The sequence below is a fragment of the Ahaetulla prasina genome, chromosome 8 (genome assembly GCF_028640845.1).
Source record: "Ahaetulla prasina isolate Xishuangbanna chromosome 8, ASM2864084v1, whole genome shotgun sequence".
Taxonomy (NCBI): Eukaryota; Metazoa; Chordata; class Lepidosauria; order Squamata; family Colubridae; genus Ahaetulla; species Ahaetulla prasina.
This window is the reverse complement of record NC_080546.1, coordinates 16,078,860-16,099,052: the sequence shown is the minus strand read 5'-3', so window position 1 is coordinate 16,099,052 and position 20,193 is coordinate 16,078,860. Positions and strand designations below refer to the sequence as shown.

General features: G+C 38.9%; 1 protein-coding gene across 4 annotated transcripts in view; it reads left to right on the top strand.

The window, feature by feature from the left end:
• Window positions 1–20,193, top strand: part of MAPK10 (mitogen-activated protein kinase 10) — a 145,943-nt gene that overhangs the window by 58,976 nt on the left and 66,774 nt on the right. For all 4 annotated transcript variants that reach the window (XM_058192087.1, XM_058192086.1, XM_058192089.1 and 1 more), the window contains 3 exons: window positions 13,033–13,162; window positions 17,691–17,749; window positions 19,539–19,677. In XM_058192087.1, coding sequence (XP_058048070.1) covers window positions 13,033–13,162; window positions 17,691–17,749; window positions 19,539–19,677 — 328 coding nt within the window. The remainder of the gene's footprint in view (window positions 1–13,032; window positions 13,163–17,690; window positions 17,750–19,538; window positions 19,678–20,193) is intronic.

The window sequence follows — 20,193 nt, the reverse complement described above, 5'->3', positions numbered from 1 at the left end:
TGTTTTCTTGCATGTTTTCTTGCATGTTTTCTTGCATGTTTTCTTGCATGTTTTCTTGCATGTTTTCTTGCATGTTTTCTTGCATGTTTTCTTGCATGTTTTCTTGCATGTTTTCTTGCATGTTTTCTTGCATGTTTTCTTGCATGTTTTCTTGCATGTTTTCTTGCATGTTTTCTTGCATGTTTTCTTGCATGTTTTCTTGCATGTTTTCTTGCATGTTTTCTTGCATGTTTTCTTGCATGTTTTCTTGCATGTTTTCTTGCATGTTTTCTTGCATGTTTTCTTGCATGTTTTCTTGCATGTTTTCTTGCATGTTTTCTTGCATGTTTTCTTGCATGTTTTCTTGCATGTTTTCTTGCATGTTTTCTTGCATGTTTTCTTGCATGTTTTCTTGCATGTTTTCTTGCATGTTTTCTGCCCGGACAAAATATCTGAGGGACTTTGAGTTTAAACCTTGCAAAAAAAACCCACACATTTGAATGTTGGCAATACTTCTTAGCAGAATTTAACAATTCTACACTTTTAGTAATTTGGAGAGATAGATGAATACAATAACAAAATACACGGTTGTGAAGAATGCAGATGCATTTAAACACCTCTCCCAGTAATCTATACAGAAGCAATGTTTGGGATGAGATGGTGTTCCTGCTGTCACAGATCGTGGAGAGAAAATTGGTTGGTTGGTTGGTTTCATATATCTATATACTGATCTTTCTCTAAGGAACTCATTGCAATTTAAATTGCTCCCAGCAGACCTTTCATCAAATGAATAGCTGTCTTAATCTTCAACAGTTGAATCATATCGTGTCCCTACAGATCTTCCATTGGTCCTACATCCTTGTTTTTGAAGCCAAATGTTTGGCCTAATATCTTAAAATAAGAGGGAACAAAAACCTTTGTCTGGACTCTTACCAGTGCTGTTGAGGTTTAAAATTATTGCATGTTTGAAATTAAAATAGAACAATAAAGTGGAAGTTAGGTTATCACCGCTTTAAGGATTAAGTGGAACAACTTGCCTCCAGAAGTTGTGAATGCTCCAACACTGGAAGTTTTAAAGAAGATGTTGGATAACCGTTTGTCTGAAATGGTGTAGGGTTTCCTGTCTAAGCAGAGGGTTGGACTAGAAGACCTCCAAGGTCCCTTTCAACTCTTGTTATTCTAAGTCAAAATACTATTTTTAGTATGTACTATTTAGAAATGATCAATCATAAACTGTTTCAACTCCTACCCTCAAAACGACGCTATAGAGCACTGCACACCAGAACAACTAGACACAAGAACAGTTTTTTCCCGAAGGCCATCACTCTGCTAAACAAATAATTCCCTCAACACTGTCAGACTATTTACTGAATCTGCACTACTATTAATCTTCTCATAGTTCCCATCACCAATCTCTTTCCACTTATGACTGTATGACTATAACTTGTTGCTGGCAATCCTTATGATTTATATTGATATATTGATCATCAATTGTGTTGTAAATGTTGTACCTTGATGAACGTATCTTTTCTTTTATGTACACTGAGAGCATATGCACCAAGACAAATTCCTTGTGTGTCCAATTACACTTGGCCAATAAAAAAAATTCTATTCTATTCTATTCTATTTAAGAATTCTCTAATGTTAAGTAATTATAATAGCTAAACAAGTATTTTTGTTTCTCTTTGTGCTCCCCTTTTAATTTTAAGCAGTCTTTTTCAAGTTTTCCTCCCAAGATATTGAGCCAAGTCTCGTATCTGGAGGGCTCTAAGTTGAAGAAGGCAGATTTATATTTTCTCTGTTTTATTCTCTCAACTCACCTCTCTGATGTACTGTATGTCCTTGCTTATGTCACATTATTCATATTTAAATTTGGGGAAATTCTGGAGTGCTTTTGCTTTAGGCCAGTGACGGCTAACCTTTTCCAGATCCAGTACCCAAAGCGTGCGCCTGAACTCCCAAAATGCAATGTGTGTGTGGCCCCCACGCATGTGCCCCCTCCCCACACATTTGAATGTTGGCAATACTTCTTAGCAGAATTTAACAATTCTACACTTTTAGTAATTTGGAGAGATAGATGAATACAATAACAAAATACACGGTTGTGAAGAATGCAGATGCATTTAAACAGGTCTCCCAGTAATCTATACAGAAGCAATGTTTGGGATGAGATGGTGTTCCTGCTGTCACAGATCGTGGAGAGAAAATTGGTTGGTTGGTTGGTTTCATATATCTATATACTGATCTTTCTCTAAGGAACTCATTGCAATTTAAATTGCTCCCAGCAGATCTTTCATCAAATGAATAGCTGTCTTAATCTTCAACAGTTGAATCTTATCGTGTCCCTACAGATCTTCCATTGGTCCTACATCCTTGTTTTTGAAGCCAAATGTTTGGCCTAATATCTTAAAATAAGAGGGGACAAAAACCTTTGTCTGGACTCTTACCAGTGCTGTTGAGGTTTAAAATTATTGCATGCTTGAAATTAAAATAGAACAATAAAGTGGAAGTTAGGTTATCACCGCTTTAAGGATTAAGTGGAACAACTTGCCTCCAGAAGTTGTGAATGCTCCAACACTGGAAGTTTTAAAGAAGATGTTGGATAACCGTTTTGTCTGAAATGGTGTAGGGTTTCCTGTCTAAGCAGAGGGTTGGACTAGAAGACCTCCAAGGTCCCTTTCAACTCTTGTTATTCTAAGTCAAAATACTATTTTTAGTATGTAATATTTAGAAATGATCAATCATTTAAGAATTCTCTAATGTTAAGTAATTATAATAGCTAAACAAGTAATTTTTTTTTCTCTTTGTGCTCCCCTTTTAATTTTAAGCAGTCTTTTTCAAGTTTTCCTCCCAAGATATTGAGCCAAGTCTCGTATCTGGAGGGCTCTAAGTTGAAGAAGGCAGATTTATATTTTCTCTGTTTTATTCTCTCAACTCACCTCTCTGATGTACTGTATGTCCTTGCTTATGTCACATTATTCATATTTAAATTTGGGGAAATTCTGGAGTGCTTTTGCTTTAGGCCAGTGACGGCTAACCTTTTCCAGATCCAGTACCCAAAGCGTGCGCCTGAACTCCCAAAATGCAATGTGTGTGTGGCCCCCACGCATGTGCCCTCTCCCCACACATGTGCGGCAGAGACCTGATGACCAGCGCTGGCAGGAGATGCACGCACATGCACGGCGGAGCTGAGCTCGATCAACAGCTCGTGTGTCCACAGAGAGGGCGCTGTGTGCCACCTGGGGCACGTGTGTCATAGGTTCGCCATCACGGCTTTAGCCTGTTTCATAAGCAAAACAGTAGTCCGCGAGAAAACTTTGGTGGTCTGCAGAAAAATTATTTGCATTTTTTATATTGCACTAAACCAGGGGTCCTCAAACTATAGCCCTTGGGACAGATACGTGGAATGAACATTTGTGTTGCTGCAGAGAGTCTTCCCCCTTCGGGGTCTTCTTGTGTGGGTTGGAGGGGGACAGAAATTCTGACTTGGGGTCTGCTTCAGCCTCCTGGTGCGGGGCTTTGGGCAAAGGCTGGAGGGAAGTGCCGCTGCTGGGGAAGAGCCGAAGGGCCTCATTTCAGTAGGACTGCATCATGGCCTGGAACTGGCTGACCATCTTAGCCCACTGGGCCCCCATGCACCTGTACCTGGCCTTGCACTCCTGCAGGTCTTCCCTCTGCTTGAAAAACCTATACTCCTAGTCCTCAGTGAGATGCTTCTGCTGAGCCTCCTCGGTCAGATCCAATTTGAACTGAGCTGTTTTGCCAACTGTTAATCATGGTGGCTGCTTAGCTCCAACAACTGCTTCCTGTTGGGGCTCTAAGGAGCCTGGGAGGAGAGGCGAGGAGTGGCTGGGAGGGGAGGGGTGAGTAGAGAGGCCGGCCATGTCCACCCACTCACATGCCCGCCTAGCCATGCTCACCCAGCCGGTCATTAGGCAGATCATATCAGTGGTCCGCGGGATTTAAAATTATGAATTTAGTGGTCTCTGAGGTCCGAAAGGTTGGGGACCCCTCAACTTTATTGAATGAGTTAGCATGGTTTGCATAGTACAGAAACCATGGTTATACAAACTCTAAGCACCATCTAATGAACTACAGTATATTATAACTAAATGTAATGTATGAATGATATGACTTTCATAGCAATAAGATACACACACATAATATCATGGTACTTTTGTCCATAGTTCATTTGTTTTGGCTTTAGCAATTTATGTGTTTAGCTAAAAGTAATATTTCTCCCAATTAAACTTGGCCGTTAAAATTGATTTCTACTGCGTTTTTTTTTTCATTTTCATACACTCCTCCACAATTGATTTATGTTAAACCAGTGTTTTTTAATTCTAGGTATTAAAGTTAAGTTATAGCTTTTGTGATAAAACCCTAGCTGACTTAGAATTCTCATATTTTTTAAAAAAATACAAATATAGCTGCTATATTTTTTAAAAAACTATACAGCAGCTATACAGATAGTAGGCTAATTTAAGCCAGACGTTTCACTATAAATCCTTCCAGAAATATGACATTTTTAAATCCACAAGCTATGCTTTCAAACGGGTTTTGTAAATATTGTACTTGTTATCCCCTAGAAGCAGGCAAGGTTAAGAAACAGGAGTTGTTAGGAGTTTTCAAATTCAATTTATTGCAGTCATAGAGGGTTTTTTTTTTATCAGAATCTTAAAAGCCTGATAAAGTCTCTTTGTACTTTAACTTATTCTTAACATAGTCAGGGAGAGTTATTTTGAGTATTTCTTACATTCTTTATTTTTCCCCAGACTCAGTAGTTTGTTCTTCAATGGCTCAGTTGTTGCCCTCATTCCTTCTCTGCATTTTTCTGCTGGTATAACAAGTAAGATTACAATGATTCTAGACCAGTGTAACTTAATTTGGGCAGCTTTATTATCTGTGGCCTTCAACTCCCAGAATTCCCTCAGCCAGAATGCTGGCTGGGGAATTTTGGGAGTTTTAATTCCACACATCTTAAAGGACTTTCTGTATAGCTTTTGTGCAAATTCACATAAAGAAATAAATAAGAAGAGGGCCGTGAAAATATTTGCAGATCCCTCGCATCCTGGACATAAACTGTTTCAACTCCTACCCTCAAAACGACGCTATAGAGCACTGCACACCAGAACAACTAGACACAAGAACAGTTTTTCCCCGAAGGCCATCACTCTGCTAAACAAATAATTCCATCAACACTGTCAAACTATTTACTGAATCTGCACTACTATTAATCTTCCCATAGTTCCCATCACCAATCTCTTTCCACTTATGACTGTATGACTATAACTTGTTGCTGGCAATCCTTATGATTTATATTGCTATATTGATCATCAATTGTGTTGTAAATGTTGTACCTTGATGAACGTATCTTTTCTTTTATGTACACTGAGAGCATATGCACCAAGACAAATTCCTTGTGTGTCCAATCACACTTGGCCAATAAAAAATTCTATTCTATTCTATTCTATTCTATTCTATTCTATTCTATTCTATTCTATTCTATTCTATTGTAGCAGTTTATTTAGTGACTGTTTGAAGTTAGGTGACTTATGACCATTTTCACACTTACGACCGTTGCAGCATCCCCATGGTCACATGATCAAAATCTAGACACTTGACAACTGACTCATATTTATGACAGTTGCAGTGTCCCAGGCAGTGGTGGGATTCAAATAATTTAACAACCGGTTCCCTGCCCTAATGACCAGCTGGGTGGGCGTGGCTTGGTAGTCATGTGACCATGTGGGCGTGGCCAACTCAACATCACTCATATTGATGGGCATGTAGTCTTAGCTGTTACAATGTAACAAGGGTTTACCAGAGAGGCAGTTTCTATAAGCAGGGCAATAAAGATTAGGCTAGAAACAACACCAGAATATTCCCTTCCTGCCTTCCTTGCAGGATTAGCCCTGTAAAGTGGGGAAAAAAACAAAATAAGATTTCTTCCAACAACTGGTTCTCCGAACTACTTAGAAAGTTAACAACCGGTTCTCCCGAATAGGTGCAAACTGGCTGAATCCCACCACTGGTCCCGGGGTCACGTGATCCCCTTTTGCAACCTTCTGACAAGCAAAGTCAATGTGGAAGCCAGATTCACTTAACAACCGTGTTACTGACTTAACAACTGTGGCAAGAAAGGTCGTAAAATGGGGCAAATTTCACTGAACAACTGTCTTGCTTAGTAACAGAAATTTTGGGCTCAATTGTGGTTGTAGGTCAAGGACTACCTGTACCACAAATGTTTAGCCATTCGTCATTCTCACATGGGGTAACTGCGATAGCTACAAAAATCTCAATGCTTTGGCCTCCAGTTCACTCAGTCCATTCGCAAGAACAGCCAATCTGCTACTATATACAGGGCAGTGGCCATATCCCATGTTGCACCCAAGTTCACATATTATCTAAGTGAAAATCTAAGTTTACTGGCAATCCATATTTTGAACTGGCACGCTCCCTCTACAATGGAAATTATTGAACGAATGAAAGTCAAAACAAGGGGACAGAGCAATAATAAATAATTTTGCTTTGCTAACTTTGAACTCTAACATATGTAAAGTGTCTTAAGAGATTCTCAGTCATTCAGGTAACAGTTGTCTCAAAGGTGGTTCTTATTTTTTGAAAGGCAACTAGATTGATTTTTTTGAGGAAGAAGAAGAAATGCTTTGCTTCCTATGCAGATACAACTGACGAAGCTTTCTGCCTAGGAAGTGAAATGACTTTTTATTCTTCCTCCTCAAAATATCAGTCAGGTTGCTTTTTGAAAAATAAAAGGCACCTTTGAGACAACATATATAAAGCCATATTATTTCATAAACCCTAATCAGTGAATTAAGTTAATTAACTTAAAGAATGCCTTCCTTTCTTTAATCAATATGTGATAAAAAATTTAGTAGTCTGTACTAGAAGGAGCTTACATTTTAAAACATAGGGAAATAGCTAAAGGAAAACAATGGGCATGGAAATAGAGATAAAAAGAGGAGAAACAAGGGAGAGAAATGCATTTATGTCAGGGCTTATATTGTATTCAGGGTGGATAAATCTTTAAGTGCTCCTGTGTATTTTACACATCGTATAGAAGGGTATTTGGGAGTATATTATTACAGTGGGATTTGAGGGCTAAGAATTTGGGCCAAAGGGTATACATAAAGGATTATCATTGTGAAAGGATTTGATACCCTATAGCCTTCATGAATTTATCTTCTAAATTTTGGTATAAAAAAACCTTATTTGCTAAATTAGACTATCAACACAATCTAACAGGTGGTCTGAAGAGGAAAGAATCAGGCAAAAAATATTTTCCAAAATTAAGGCATGCTTATCTGCATTTCTTTTTGAATACTGGGTGGGAAAATAAGTTGCCAGCAGGAGATTCCAGTTTTCATTATCCCTACTGATTTTCTATTGCCATTGTCATTTGATTTCTGATACTTGCTTCAAGAATGTCGTTACACAGCAGGCATCTGAGGGTGCTGGGCAGACGATTTCCCCGGTAGCTTTCACAACAACTGCGGCAGAACCAACATAAATCAGTGCGAAAGAGTCCAAAAAGATATACTGCTACCACGCCAAAAGTGAGCTGTGCAGGAACACTTCAGTCTGAAGCCAAGGTGGCGCAGTGGTTAGAATGCAGTACTGCAGGCTACTTCTGTTGACTGACTGCAATTTGGCAGTTCAACTCTCACCAGGTTCAAGGTTGACTCAGCCTTCATCCTTCTGAGGGGGGTAAAATGATGATGACCCAGATTGTTGGGGGCAATATGCTGACACTGTAAACGGCTTAGAGGGGGCTGTGAACCATTCTGAAGCGGTAAGTCTAAGTGTTATTGCGTAAGCATGTGAATATGTTTGCGTGTGGAGGAAGAGATCATAGGAAATGACCAATGTTCGTGGCAAAGCATTTACTCTGCAGCCAGAAAGCTGACGATTCCGTAGAATTTCCAGTGAAAAGAAACAGTAGCAGATTGTGGTGGAAAATAGTACAGTCCTAACTCAGCACTTGACTGTTTAAAACTCGGCGAATTTGGTATTTGACGGGTTTTGAAGCAGAAATCTTCTTTCAACACTCGTCTTTCTCCTGGTAGTTGATATGCAAATAAGAACTTGCTGAGGTTGTCTGCCTTATGACATACTATTTCTTTTTATTGAAAGAGTTTTAAAAAACAAAAACATTTTCCCCCTTTTTCCCCTCCTCCCAAAACCCCTTCCCCCCCTCCCCGCCCCCCGGCTTCCCGGGTCAATCACAAGGTATTGTTATACATAAACCAAACATAGAATAAAATTTTCCCTTCCAATCCAAATAACCACATCCAAAGCTTTTCATCTCCCAACCCCCTCCCCATTACATAAAATAACTTTCTAATTATTCAAAGGCAATCTGATATTTCTTAATCTGATATCTGTTTTGTAGATAATCAATCCATTTTTTCCATTCAATTAAATATCTTTCCTGCGTATTGTCTTTTAAAAACGCTGAGATTTTAGCCATCTCAGCCAAATTAATAACTTTCAGTATCCATTCTTCTATTGTAGGTATCTCTTCTTTCTTCCAGTATTGTCCAATCAACAGTCTTGCTGCTGTTATTAAATTCAGAATCAATTTAGTCTCAATCCCTGTACAATCCGTTATAATTCCCAAAAGGAAAAATTGTGGCAGGAACTTTATCTTCTTCTTCAGTACATTTTGAATAATCCACCAAATTCTTATCCAAAAGACCTTAATTTTCTTGCAAGTCCACCAAATATGAAAATATGTAGCGTCATCACAATGACATACTATTTCTTTTGGCCGAAGATCATGTGCTTTTTTTGGTACCTGTTGGTTTTAATATTCGTCACGTCTTCCGGAATGAATTACGGACGAGTACTGAAGTATCACTGTACAGAATTAATTAATTAATAAGACTGGATCTTATATTGATTTTTGCTCTGAAAGATGCATTAGGGCTTATTTTTTGGGGGAAATGGTACTAAATGCATCTGTGTGACTGACGATCTTAACTGGGGCTTATTTTTTGTGGTAGGCCTTATATTACGAGCATCCTGAAATGCTTGGAAACTTTGGTGTGCAGAAACAGAGACAAGGCAGAACCTCCCTAGCCTTTCATGAGTATATCTATTAGCTATGCAGATTTGTGCTTTAGTCTGGCAAGATTCCGGTGTATAAGTGAGCAACAATAAAGAAAGTAACTTGCTGAAAAGTAACTCCTGTCATTCTTATTTCCTTGAGTCTGATGTAGATAATGCAAAGACCTTTGTCTTTAATTCTGGCAAGAGAAACGAAGCTAGCCTAAGCCAATAGAAGGCAGTGTTTTATGTTAGTAAGCTACTAGAAGATAAACTCTTGGGGTGAGTGGGGGAATAAGGCTTGTGTTTGGGCCACACCTGTATAATCCTGTTTCCTATGTATTAGATAAATAAATAGCGTGATTCTACCATGTTTCCCTGAACATAAGACCTCCTCAGATAATAAGCCCAACTGGGCTTTTGAGTGTGTGTGCTAAAATACACCCCCCCTGAAAATAAGCCCTCCCCAAAAATATTTAAACGCATGCACAGCTGGTCCCCGTCATTTTGTCTGGTTAGGGTTAGGGAGACAGCTGGAAATCAGGTAAGATGGCAAAAGGAGCCCCGTCTTGCTCCACATGCCCCAAAATAATAAGACCTCCCTGTAAATAAGGCCAAGCACTTATTTCAGGGCTCAAAAAAAATAAAATAAAATAGGGTCTTATTTTCAGGGAAACACGGTATGTAAAAAAACCTATGGAATTGTTACTACTGAAACTATTTTGACCTTGAAAATATATTCAACTCAGAGAAAGCTTATTCCCCTGATTATTGATGGCATACATCTTTCTTTTAGATTTCTTTGCTTTTTTAAAAAAAAATGTGGAGGATGAACAAATAAAATATTTGCTCCATTACTGACTTAATAAGTTTTGGGTTGTTTTTTTTTTCATTACAAGTAGAAATGAATGGTAGGTGGGGAGATATGCTACAGCCATGTTACATTGGATTTATTTAAGCTCAGGGCTCTGTATTATGCATCTTCAAGCAATCTGGGAACGTGGCTGCAACCTTTTGCTTGAAATGATGATGCGCTCCATGATTGAAATATTCAATTCGATAGAAAAGGTCGGAGAATTCAGCCAGCCTGTGATGCTTGTTGGGAATTTGCAGTCTCAAAAATGGCTGCTTTTGATTGAAGCAAGCTGATGTGAGGAGAGGGGCAATGGGGGAGGATCTTGTTTACCCTTATTTCTTGTGCGTCAGATGCAACATTCATGAAGAATGTTAGCCACACATTAATGGAACAAGAGAGCCAATAAGAGCTAGACTCTCTCTAGTGGCTTTTTCGTTCCCTGGCCAAATGATTGAACCTTTATATTGTCATAGTTTTAAGGAGACTAAGGGGAATTCTGGAAAATGAGACTCTCCTTTTCCAAGGAGAGGGGAGGAAAAAAGCTTGAACATCTCCTGTGAGAATTGAGCTTAAAAGTCACTAACAATAGTGGATTATTCGGCTGCTGAAATGTATGATGGTTATACCTCAGACATATAGATTAAAGTGTCTACCAGCCTACTATCTTACAAGCTGGGGATGGAGACATAGGTTTCTTACAGCCTCTCTTTCTGAACGGCACTTCCTTTTAATAAATAGAACTGGGAATTCTTATTTCTCTCTCGCCCTCCCCTAATTTTTCCTGGCAATAAATTAATTATTAAACATAGATGATATGTTCTTTTCAACATTATGTCTTCTGTGAAAAGGTAAGAAACAAGTTCAAGCAACTGTGATTTTTCTTTGTTGTTATTAGTTGTGAAGTCATGTCCGACCCATCGTGACCCCATGGACAATGTTCCTCAGGCCTTCCTGTTCTCTACTATTCTCTGGAGTCCATTTAAACTCATGCCTGCTGCTTCAGTGACTCCATCCAGCCACCTCGTTCTCTGTCGTCCCCTTCTTCTTTTGCCCTCAATCTTTCCCAGCATTAGGCTCTTCTCCAGTGAGTCCTTCTTTCTCATTAGGTGGCCAAAGTATTTGAAGGATCTGGCCTTCTAAAGAGCAGTCAGGGTTAATCTCCTTTAGGACTGACTGGTTTGATCGCATTGCAGTCCAAGGGACTTGCAGGAGTCTTCTCCAACACCAGAGTTCAAAGGTCTAGATAAATACATATTTCTACATAAATATTTCTTTAACCTCATTTTGGGGGGGGGGGGTTCGGGTCAATGTCCTGAAATTACTACTGCATAAGTCCAACATTCCATTTTTTTAAGCATAAAATTTTAGGTTTATCCATGCATTTTCTCAAACTATGCCAAAGCAGTTTAATCCTCCAGTGATCCTGTCATTAGATGAAATTAGAAATAACATTAAAGGAAGAGACATTTTATTCTTTAGTAGAGTTTTAGTTAGTAGTTTTATAATAGTACTCTAATAGTACTAATCAGTAGCATTAAGAGTACTTAATGTACTAATAAGAGTAGCTTCTAGGCGAGTGTATGGCAAACAAGTCAAATAAATAAAGACATTTTCTAAAAATATGTTTATTTCTTGTTCCCTCTTAGAAGCCCCTTTATAAACTTCATTGAAACAGTATTGCTATCAGGAACGTTCAGCAGCCTTTCCTGATCTATTGCCCTCTAATTTTATCAGACTTCAATTCCCAGAATAAAAGAATGAATTCCCTTAATAGGTTGAGAGGAGTGAATTGAGATAAAGATTATCTTCTTTATTCCAAGACCGAATCCAGTTCAGATCAGAGTTTGGACAAGCACACAATTCACTGTAAATTAATATCAATGAGAATATGGGTTAGTAAGGCTATATATACTTTATAAAACAAGTTACATTGGAATAAATTGGATTTAATTAAGGGCCAGGATAAATAATGAACAAGCACGCAGATAGTCCTCATTTAGTGATTGCCTTGGACAGTACCTGTTCATAGTTACGATAGTGATTTCGACCAGTGCCCACATTTATGTCCTTCACAACCTCTTTCAACCAATGTCTCTAATAACTCTGAATACAAACATCAATTCTCTTTTTGCTAATCAATCCTCTGCCAAGAAAGTCTGTGAAGATTTTGTCTTTTTACCTGGCTTCCTTTTGAGCTGAGTTCCAGAAATCTTACACACTCACCTACCTATTTTGAGTCCCAGCTTTTTGATGCAGTAAAATAAATGATAGCCGAAGTAAAATTGTAAGCACAGTGTGGGTCACGTGGTTTTTTCACTTATTATTATTAGCATATAGCATTGCTACATTAGCCAGGAGACTCTAGCGCTATTGCAGAGTAGTAGTTCAGCTGCCTGTTTACCAATTCTGTCAGGTACACGCTTGCGCGCTTCCCAAGATGCAAGCTAGCTTCGTACCAGAAAGAAAGATGAGTGGCTCTTTGTGCAGCAGCATCAAAGGCCTCCTTCCTTCCCCAAGAGCTGCCTCACAAAAGGCCATCGCAACCAGGAAGGTTCAGAGCCGGCAGGAATATGACTGCCTGTGCAGAGCACCAACTCGTCTCTCCACTGAAGAGAGACGAGTTGGAGCTCGTCTCTCCACTGCTCCACTCCACCCATATATCTTGTTGCATATAACATGCTTTCAAACTGCTAGATGGGCAGAAGTTGAGGCAAGTGATGGGAGCTCACCCTGCCACACAGTGCTAGGACTCAAACTGCTGGGAGCAGAGACCATCTCCAGCATCATTAAGGCACTGAACCACTGCGCCTCTTTTCGCTTAGGTTGGCTTAACAACTGAGTTGCCAGCCTCAATAGTAGTCACTATTGAGGCTGGCAATAGTGGAAAATACTAGTAGTATTTTCCTAAGCTGTATTGATGCATATTTGTTCAAATAAATTGGTCTTGGAAGGAAAGCAGAGCTGTTGAAGAAATGCAAAATTCTATTGGAAATATTATATATTATTAAATATTAAATATTCCAATATTAAAAAATATTGGAAGTGAATCGAACTCAGGCAATGATATTTGAATGGGAATGTCAGAGATTAATAGTTCTTCTATTGTCATTTTCTTTTTCTTGTTTTAGTGCTGCATATGATGCTGTACTGGACAGAAATGTGGCTATCAAGAAGCTCAGCAGGCCATTTCAAAATCAGACACATGCTAAGCGGGCTTATAGGGAGCTAGTTCTCATGAAGTGTGTGAATCACAAAAATGTAAGTATTCCTTTGCTGAAAGGGACTTGGAAGGCTGTATAGTTCACACTACTAAGTGAAAAAGATCATGCTAAAACGTTGCTGCAAAGTTGACTGTCTAACCTTCATTATTTTAAATGCAAAATCCTATAGGGCTTTCTGTACTAGCAAACATTAATATATATATTTTTTTAAAAAAATATTCTGTTAACAAACACATAGATTTGGATAGAATGCTGAAATGCAGATGTGATCACAGATGCTTTATTCCCTTCCCAAAGCAGATGTCTAGGAAAGCACCACATACATACTTTCTTTGTGGCAAGAAGAAAATGTTATTATAGTACAGCCATGGAGCAGCATATTTGATTATGCTTTCCGTGTGGAAAGTCGTTCTCCTTTAAAGTTAATGGAAGTTCTCCAGGGAAGAGTGAAAAACCTATGTTGACTCTTAGTGACCGGCTGAATTAGTCCCTGCAGTTTTCTGGGCAACGTTTTCGGAAGTGGTTTGCCCTTGTCTCCCTTCCTAGGGAGAGCAACTGAATAGAATCGGGATTAATACCAAGGACAAAAATTATTCATGAGAAATAAAACAGCTGTGAAATACTACCCTGCCTTCATTTAGGTCACAAAATATTTCAACCATTCTCCCTAAGTCTTTCCTTTACAAAATTTAGAAAACAATGATTCAGGGAACTAGGTATTGTCTAGTCTGACAAAGAGAAGGAAGGAATAGGGGTGATGTGATAGCTGTCTTCCAATAGTTGAGATGCTGCCATAAAGAAGAGGAAGACAACCTGTTCTCCAAAGTACCCGAAGGCAGATCAAGAAGTAACAGGTGGAAGATCATTAAAGGGAGATCCAATGTAAAACTATGGAGAAATTTCCTGACAGTGTGAATAATTAATCAGTGAAATGTCTTACCTCCAAAAGTTGTGGGTGCTCCATCACTAGAGGTTTCCAAGAAGAAACTGGACAGTCATTTGTCTGGAATGAGATAGGGTAGGGGTGTCAAACTCAATTTCATTGAGGGCCGCATCAGGGCTGTGGTTGACTTTGGGGCGGGGGCGGGCATGGCTGACTGGGTGGGTGTGATCAACCGGGGGGGGGGTCATGACCACCTTGATGCCACTCACTGGGCATGGCCAGCTTGACCCCATTCCCCAAACTGCTGGCCCGATGTTTCCTCTTTGCATTGGGTAGACTGGGCTGAAGCCACGCTGGCCCGATGTTTCTTCTTTGCATTGGGTGGACAGGATCTGGCCTGTAGGCCTTGTGTTTGACACCCCTGATATAAGGTCTTCTGTTAGAGCAGTGTGTTGGATTAGAAGACCTCTAAGGCCCTTCCAAACCTATTAATCTGTGTTCTATGTTTTGTCTCACTGGTGTCAAGACACAGCTTTAGGCCCCTGCATAATTAGGAAAACCTTTGGAAGAAATGTTCAAACCCTGTGTACGCATGAACAGAGTACCTATCTACATTAATGTGACAAATACTTTTTCAGACCACCGCTTGAGGAAGAATTAATTAAATTTTTAAAGCACTCTTAAGTTCATAGGAAAAAGATGTGCCTGCCTTCATGAATTTCAGTGAGATGCTATGCTTGTATAAGGTCCAAAGCTGTTCTTCCAATTTATTTTTAAAGCATATACATAATAATAATAGAATAGAATTCTTTATTGGCCACGTGTGATTGGACACACAAGGAATCTGTCTTGGTGCATACGCTCTTGGTGTACATAAAAGAAAAGATACATTCGTCAAGAATCATAAGATGCAACACTTAATGATAATCATAGGGAAAGAGTCAACATAAATCTTAAGGATACCAGCAACAAGATTACAGTCATAAGTGGGAGGAGATGGGTGATAGGAACGATGAGAAGATTAATAGTAGTGCAGATTTAGTAACTAGTTACTAATATCCCTAATACTTTTCTTGCTCATGGGCTGTACTGCTATTTTCATTGTGGCAAGACGTCAAATTACTGGCCCGTGATATGCCATACAGGAAAAAGAGTATTATACACCCATCATCGTAAGCAATTGTAAATTTACCATTTGAATTCAAAATCCAATTTATCAGATTGAATCAGATTTTGGTATGCAAGCACTGGAATTGAGATTTTCTAGATAGATAGGTCAAATTTCTTTCCTCAATATTTCTTCTTCCAACCTGAACTAAAGATTTAACTCTGGCTAAGCTAAACATTTTATAGTTGCCTAGTTTTCGCCTAGTCACATGCATGCAACCTACCATGTTGACTAAATGTAAATTCACTACTGTCCCTGTGCCTAAATTCCCTTCCTTCTTAGAGATAAGTAACGGGCTACCCATACTGGTGGATTTTTCTCTCTGGCAGAATTTTCTCTCCCCCTTCCCAATCCATCTTTCTTGGTGCCATCTGTGCTGGATGATTTGTCCATCAACAACCTTCTTGATCCACTTCAGATGTCTTGGACTGAGCATTTTGGAAAAATAATTATATTTCATCATTCCCTACTCTGTAGAATTCCTTTTGGTTTTCTAGCCATTATACCTCCTCCATCTCTCATTCCCTTTTCTCAGAACAAGAAAATTTTCTTCAAAACTTTTCATTTTTTAAGTGCTTTTTTGCTTCTTCTTTAGAGCTCTTTAATAGGCTACCAGTACTCCTATGAAAAGGGACGCGGTGGCTTAGTGGGTAAGACACTGAGCTTGTCGATCGAAAGGTTGGCAGTTCAGTGGTTCGAATCCCTAGTGTCGCGTAACGGGGTGAGCTCCCATTACTTGTCCCAGCTTCTGCCAACCTAGCAGTTCGAAAGCACGTAAAAAATGCAAGTAGAAAAATAGGGACCACCTTTGGTGGAAAGATAACAGTGTTCCGTGCGCCTTTGGCGTTGAGTCATGCCGGCCACATGACCACAAAGACGTCTTGGGACAGCGCTGGCTTTTCGGCTTTGAAACAGAGATAAGCACCGCCCCCTAGAGTCGGGAACGACTAGCAAGTATGTGTGAGGGGAACCTTTATCTTTACCTTTTTACTCCTGTGAAAAAAAGTACTGGCTATGTAAAATGAATGAACATCTTTCAGGGTTGTACTTATCAATAACTACAGAATAAAACATAACTAAAATGTCTAAGCCAGTGGTGTCAAACTCAATTTCATTGAGGGCTGCCTCAGTGTTTAATCTTGAAGGCCGTAATGGGTGTGACCAGGGTCGCGTGATCAGGTTGACATCACTTGTGTCAGGGGCACCTGTGGCCCAAGTGCTTTGCCAGCGAAAATGTGTTCACAGGCTCTGTTTTTGGTCATGACGGACTCCTGCAACACTCTGCCAGTGAAAACTCCCCCAAGCTCTGTTTCTGCTGACAGAGGCACCGCAGATCGGTGTTTCCGGGGCAGCCCCATGGGCCAGATCTAAGCATCTCATGGGCTGGATCAGGCCCACGGGCCTTGAGTTTGACACCCCTGATCTAAGCAAATACATGACAATATTGTAGCAAACTCATACGTTATTGAAGAGAAATTCCATTTTCATATGGCCACATTAAAAATATCTCCCAAAGGAAAGAGGGGATCAGTTTTAATGAAAGTAAATGTGTACAATTTAGAAAATGGCTCATAAACTCTTAGTCCCAAAGCCTAAATCAGGAGCCCTGTAGGCAAAGAATCACAAATAAACATCTGTCCAGTTCAAATAGAAATTAAGTCCCAGACCAAAAGGAGGAACATACATAATCAGGATATCAAAATTATCAGTCTTAAGGAAGAAGAACAAAAGTGAAACATAACTCTGTGCCATTTATTTTCTGAACTGCTGTCAAATTCTCTAGTCTGAGTTTGTGTGGTGTCATTTAAATACCTGAACCTCAATTTTACTCTTTAGTTATACAGCCTACTATTAGCACTTTATCAACCTCATCCCCAGATTTACCTTGACAGTGAAAGAAACAAATTGTCACATATCCATATCATCTATTCCAGCCTTTGTCGTTAATATCAGATGCTAATGTTAACTTTCAAGACCTCCCTGACAACAAATTTGGCTGACAACAAAATTGAAGGATATACCTCAGCAGATTTAGGCTTTAAATTAACATTTGTTGGGTATATCCTTCAGTCTTAATAGATACATCCTTCAATCTAGCTAAACGTAGGAATTCAAAAATGGCAATAGCAGCAGAATCCTATCTATAGTTAGCTAAATAGCAGCTAAATTAGTAACTGCTGTAGAAGCCAATATTTTAGCAATGACCCTTTCGTTTTAATAGGCAAACTGCCATTCTTCAAAAGGTTCTCTGTTTCCTCTTAAGCTTCTGATCCATGTTTAAAATTTCAGAGAAGTTTCATGGTTTTGCAAATTCTACCTGTCCTTCCACTGAGGCTGAAAATGTAGTCACAGAACTCTTAGCTAGGAAGAAAACATGGTTGAATTTTTTTTACCTTTCTTTCTACTGCATAGGATACTGTAAACTGGAAACAGTAAGGCAGTCTGTGTTAACCTGATCAACCATTAATATTTAATTATTCTTTTCTCTCCATTTTGTCTCTTGTTGCATTTCAGATTATCAGTTTATTAAATGTCTTTACACCACAGAAATCTCTGGAGGAGTTCCAGGATGTGTAAGTAATGCAGTCGAGAGAAACTTTGCTGCGAGGGAGGGATGGTAATCACTTGGGTATCTTGCAGGAAAAACTGAGAGCTAAGAACAACAAAATATAAAAAGCTGCTCTTTCTTAGAAACTGCTTAAGGAGCAGCTCAAGGCAATCTTGAGTTTTGCAGATTCTAGGCTTCTGCTACTTTGGGTATTTCAGAAATCAATTACAGCTTGATGTAGGAATAGAATAATAGAGAACGGCCATTGAGAATCCTAATAGAAACAGCTGGGCAAATGTATAAATAAGCTACAGGGAATGAGGAAGAAATATGTATGCAGGATGCATACATAGGCAATGGCTCCCAGGAATTTGATTTAATTGCTTTGTGATGGGACTTCCTTCTGAATTTCCTGAGATATGCAGGATTATGAAAGTGTGGCAATTCACCTTTAAGTCATCTCACTTTAAAAGAAAGAGGAAGAGTAGAATGGAAAGTGAAACACTTTCTTTCATCAGAGTTTATGATAATCATGGCTCTAAAATTATCTGACAGAAAAAAAATATTAATATTTCTATTGAATATTATTTTCTCTTGCTTGGCACATAATCAAATCTGAATAATATAGAAATTCATTTGTTGTCCTCATTTATGATGAGAAAAGACAAATCTTGACTGGGCCACCAATTCCTCTCCCAAATATTTTGAACACATTTTAAAATTACCAAACTTCAGAGACATATATATAAAAGATAATAAGTGCAATAACTCAAAGATTTAATGAGATGTGTGAACTTACTCCATATATACCTAAACAAAGCAAAAGGAAAGTTATAGGCCTGTTACAATAATTATTGCAGTAAAAATATATTTAGGATTAGAAATAAGGCCAAAATTCAGAATCTAACCCTAGATATTATCTATTTAAACAATGCAGGTGACAAAGATGTTGCCAGTCAGAATTTGGGTTTACACATTGTTCTAACTCTTGATTTCTTTATTAAAGAAACTAAGTTTTTCAAGCTTAATGTTAAGCCATAAACCACTCTTTATAAGGTATGATGTAAAATACTGTATATTATCATTTGGTGACTGAGGACAAGCAATTTGCCAGTTTGCTCTAGTGGTTAAGGAACCAGGCTAGAAAGCATAAAACCGTGAGCCTTTGTCATGAAAGCTAGGTGCAGTTGGTGAGTTCTAGTCCTGTTTTAGTCATGAAAGCTGATTTGGTGACTTTGGGCCAGTTACCAGTCGACAGTGCAAATTCTAGTTCCATCTCAGCCTTGAAAGCCAGCTGAAGGACATTAAACCAGTCACTCTCTCTCAGCCCAACTCATCTCACAGGGCTGTGGTGAGGAGGATAGGAGAAATAGAAGGAGGAAGACCAGGGGGGAAATGCTCTCAGATCTGACCGGATTGTGGTCGGTAGTTCAGTAATCTGGTAGCGATGGCAGAGCAAAGCTCTGCCCACCCACCCTGGGCATCATTACTTCCTGGCTTTAACCAGGAAATAATGTGTTTTTACCTTCTACATGCTCATGTGATGCATGTGTATGTGCACTTCCAAACCGGTAAGGAAGATAAGTAGATTTCACCCCTGAGGAAGACATGTTGGATATATTCAGTGCCTTGAATATATTTGTAAAAAATAATAAAGGTGGGATACAAATAAACAAACAAAATAGGCCAAGCAATATATGAAGAAAAAAATTGGTGGTTTTATCAGGTATTTGTGAAAGGTTGAAATTGTAGAAAGGAATGCTACACCAGAAGCATCTCAAAGAATGATGATGTCAATTTGTTCTCCTGTCTAGTTATTTAGTAATGGAGTTGATGGATGCCAATTTGTGCCAGGTGATTCAAATGGAGTTAGATCACGAGAGAATGTCTTACCTGCTCTATCAGATGCTGTGTGGTATCAAACACCTTCACTCTGCAGGAATCATTCACAGGGTAAGACAGCCTCTCTCTATGGAAGTAAAAACGATTTTCCCACAAGAATGAAATGAAGAAAATTATGAATGTTACCCTTATGCATTCTTTATTATTCATGGACGTTGCCCATCTCAAAGCTTTTATTGTACTTTTATCATAGCCAGAAACACTGGAATGAGCAGCGGTGTAGATTTCAAAGCCCAAGAGGAGAGCACATGGAACCCTAAATTCGTTGTTTGCATCCCTGAAATCTATTCTAACTACATTTGCTATGGTATCAAGGTTTTTAAGATAGAAGACATGCAAAAGTACAAGTTCTGTTGTTTTAGAAACTAAAGGGAAAGGTCACTCCTCACCCAAAATCCTCTAAAATAATCAATAATATTGAAAATCCTGGTCTGTGAGACCATATCAAGAAATTAATTTTTGAGATGGTCTATAACAAAGATTGTCTATAAACAAGGGACATGGTGGCTCAGTGGCTAAGAGGCTGAGCTTGTCAATAGAAAGGTCGGCAGTTCAACGGTTCAAATC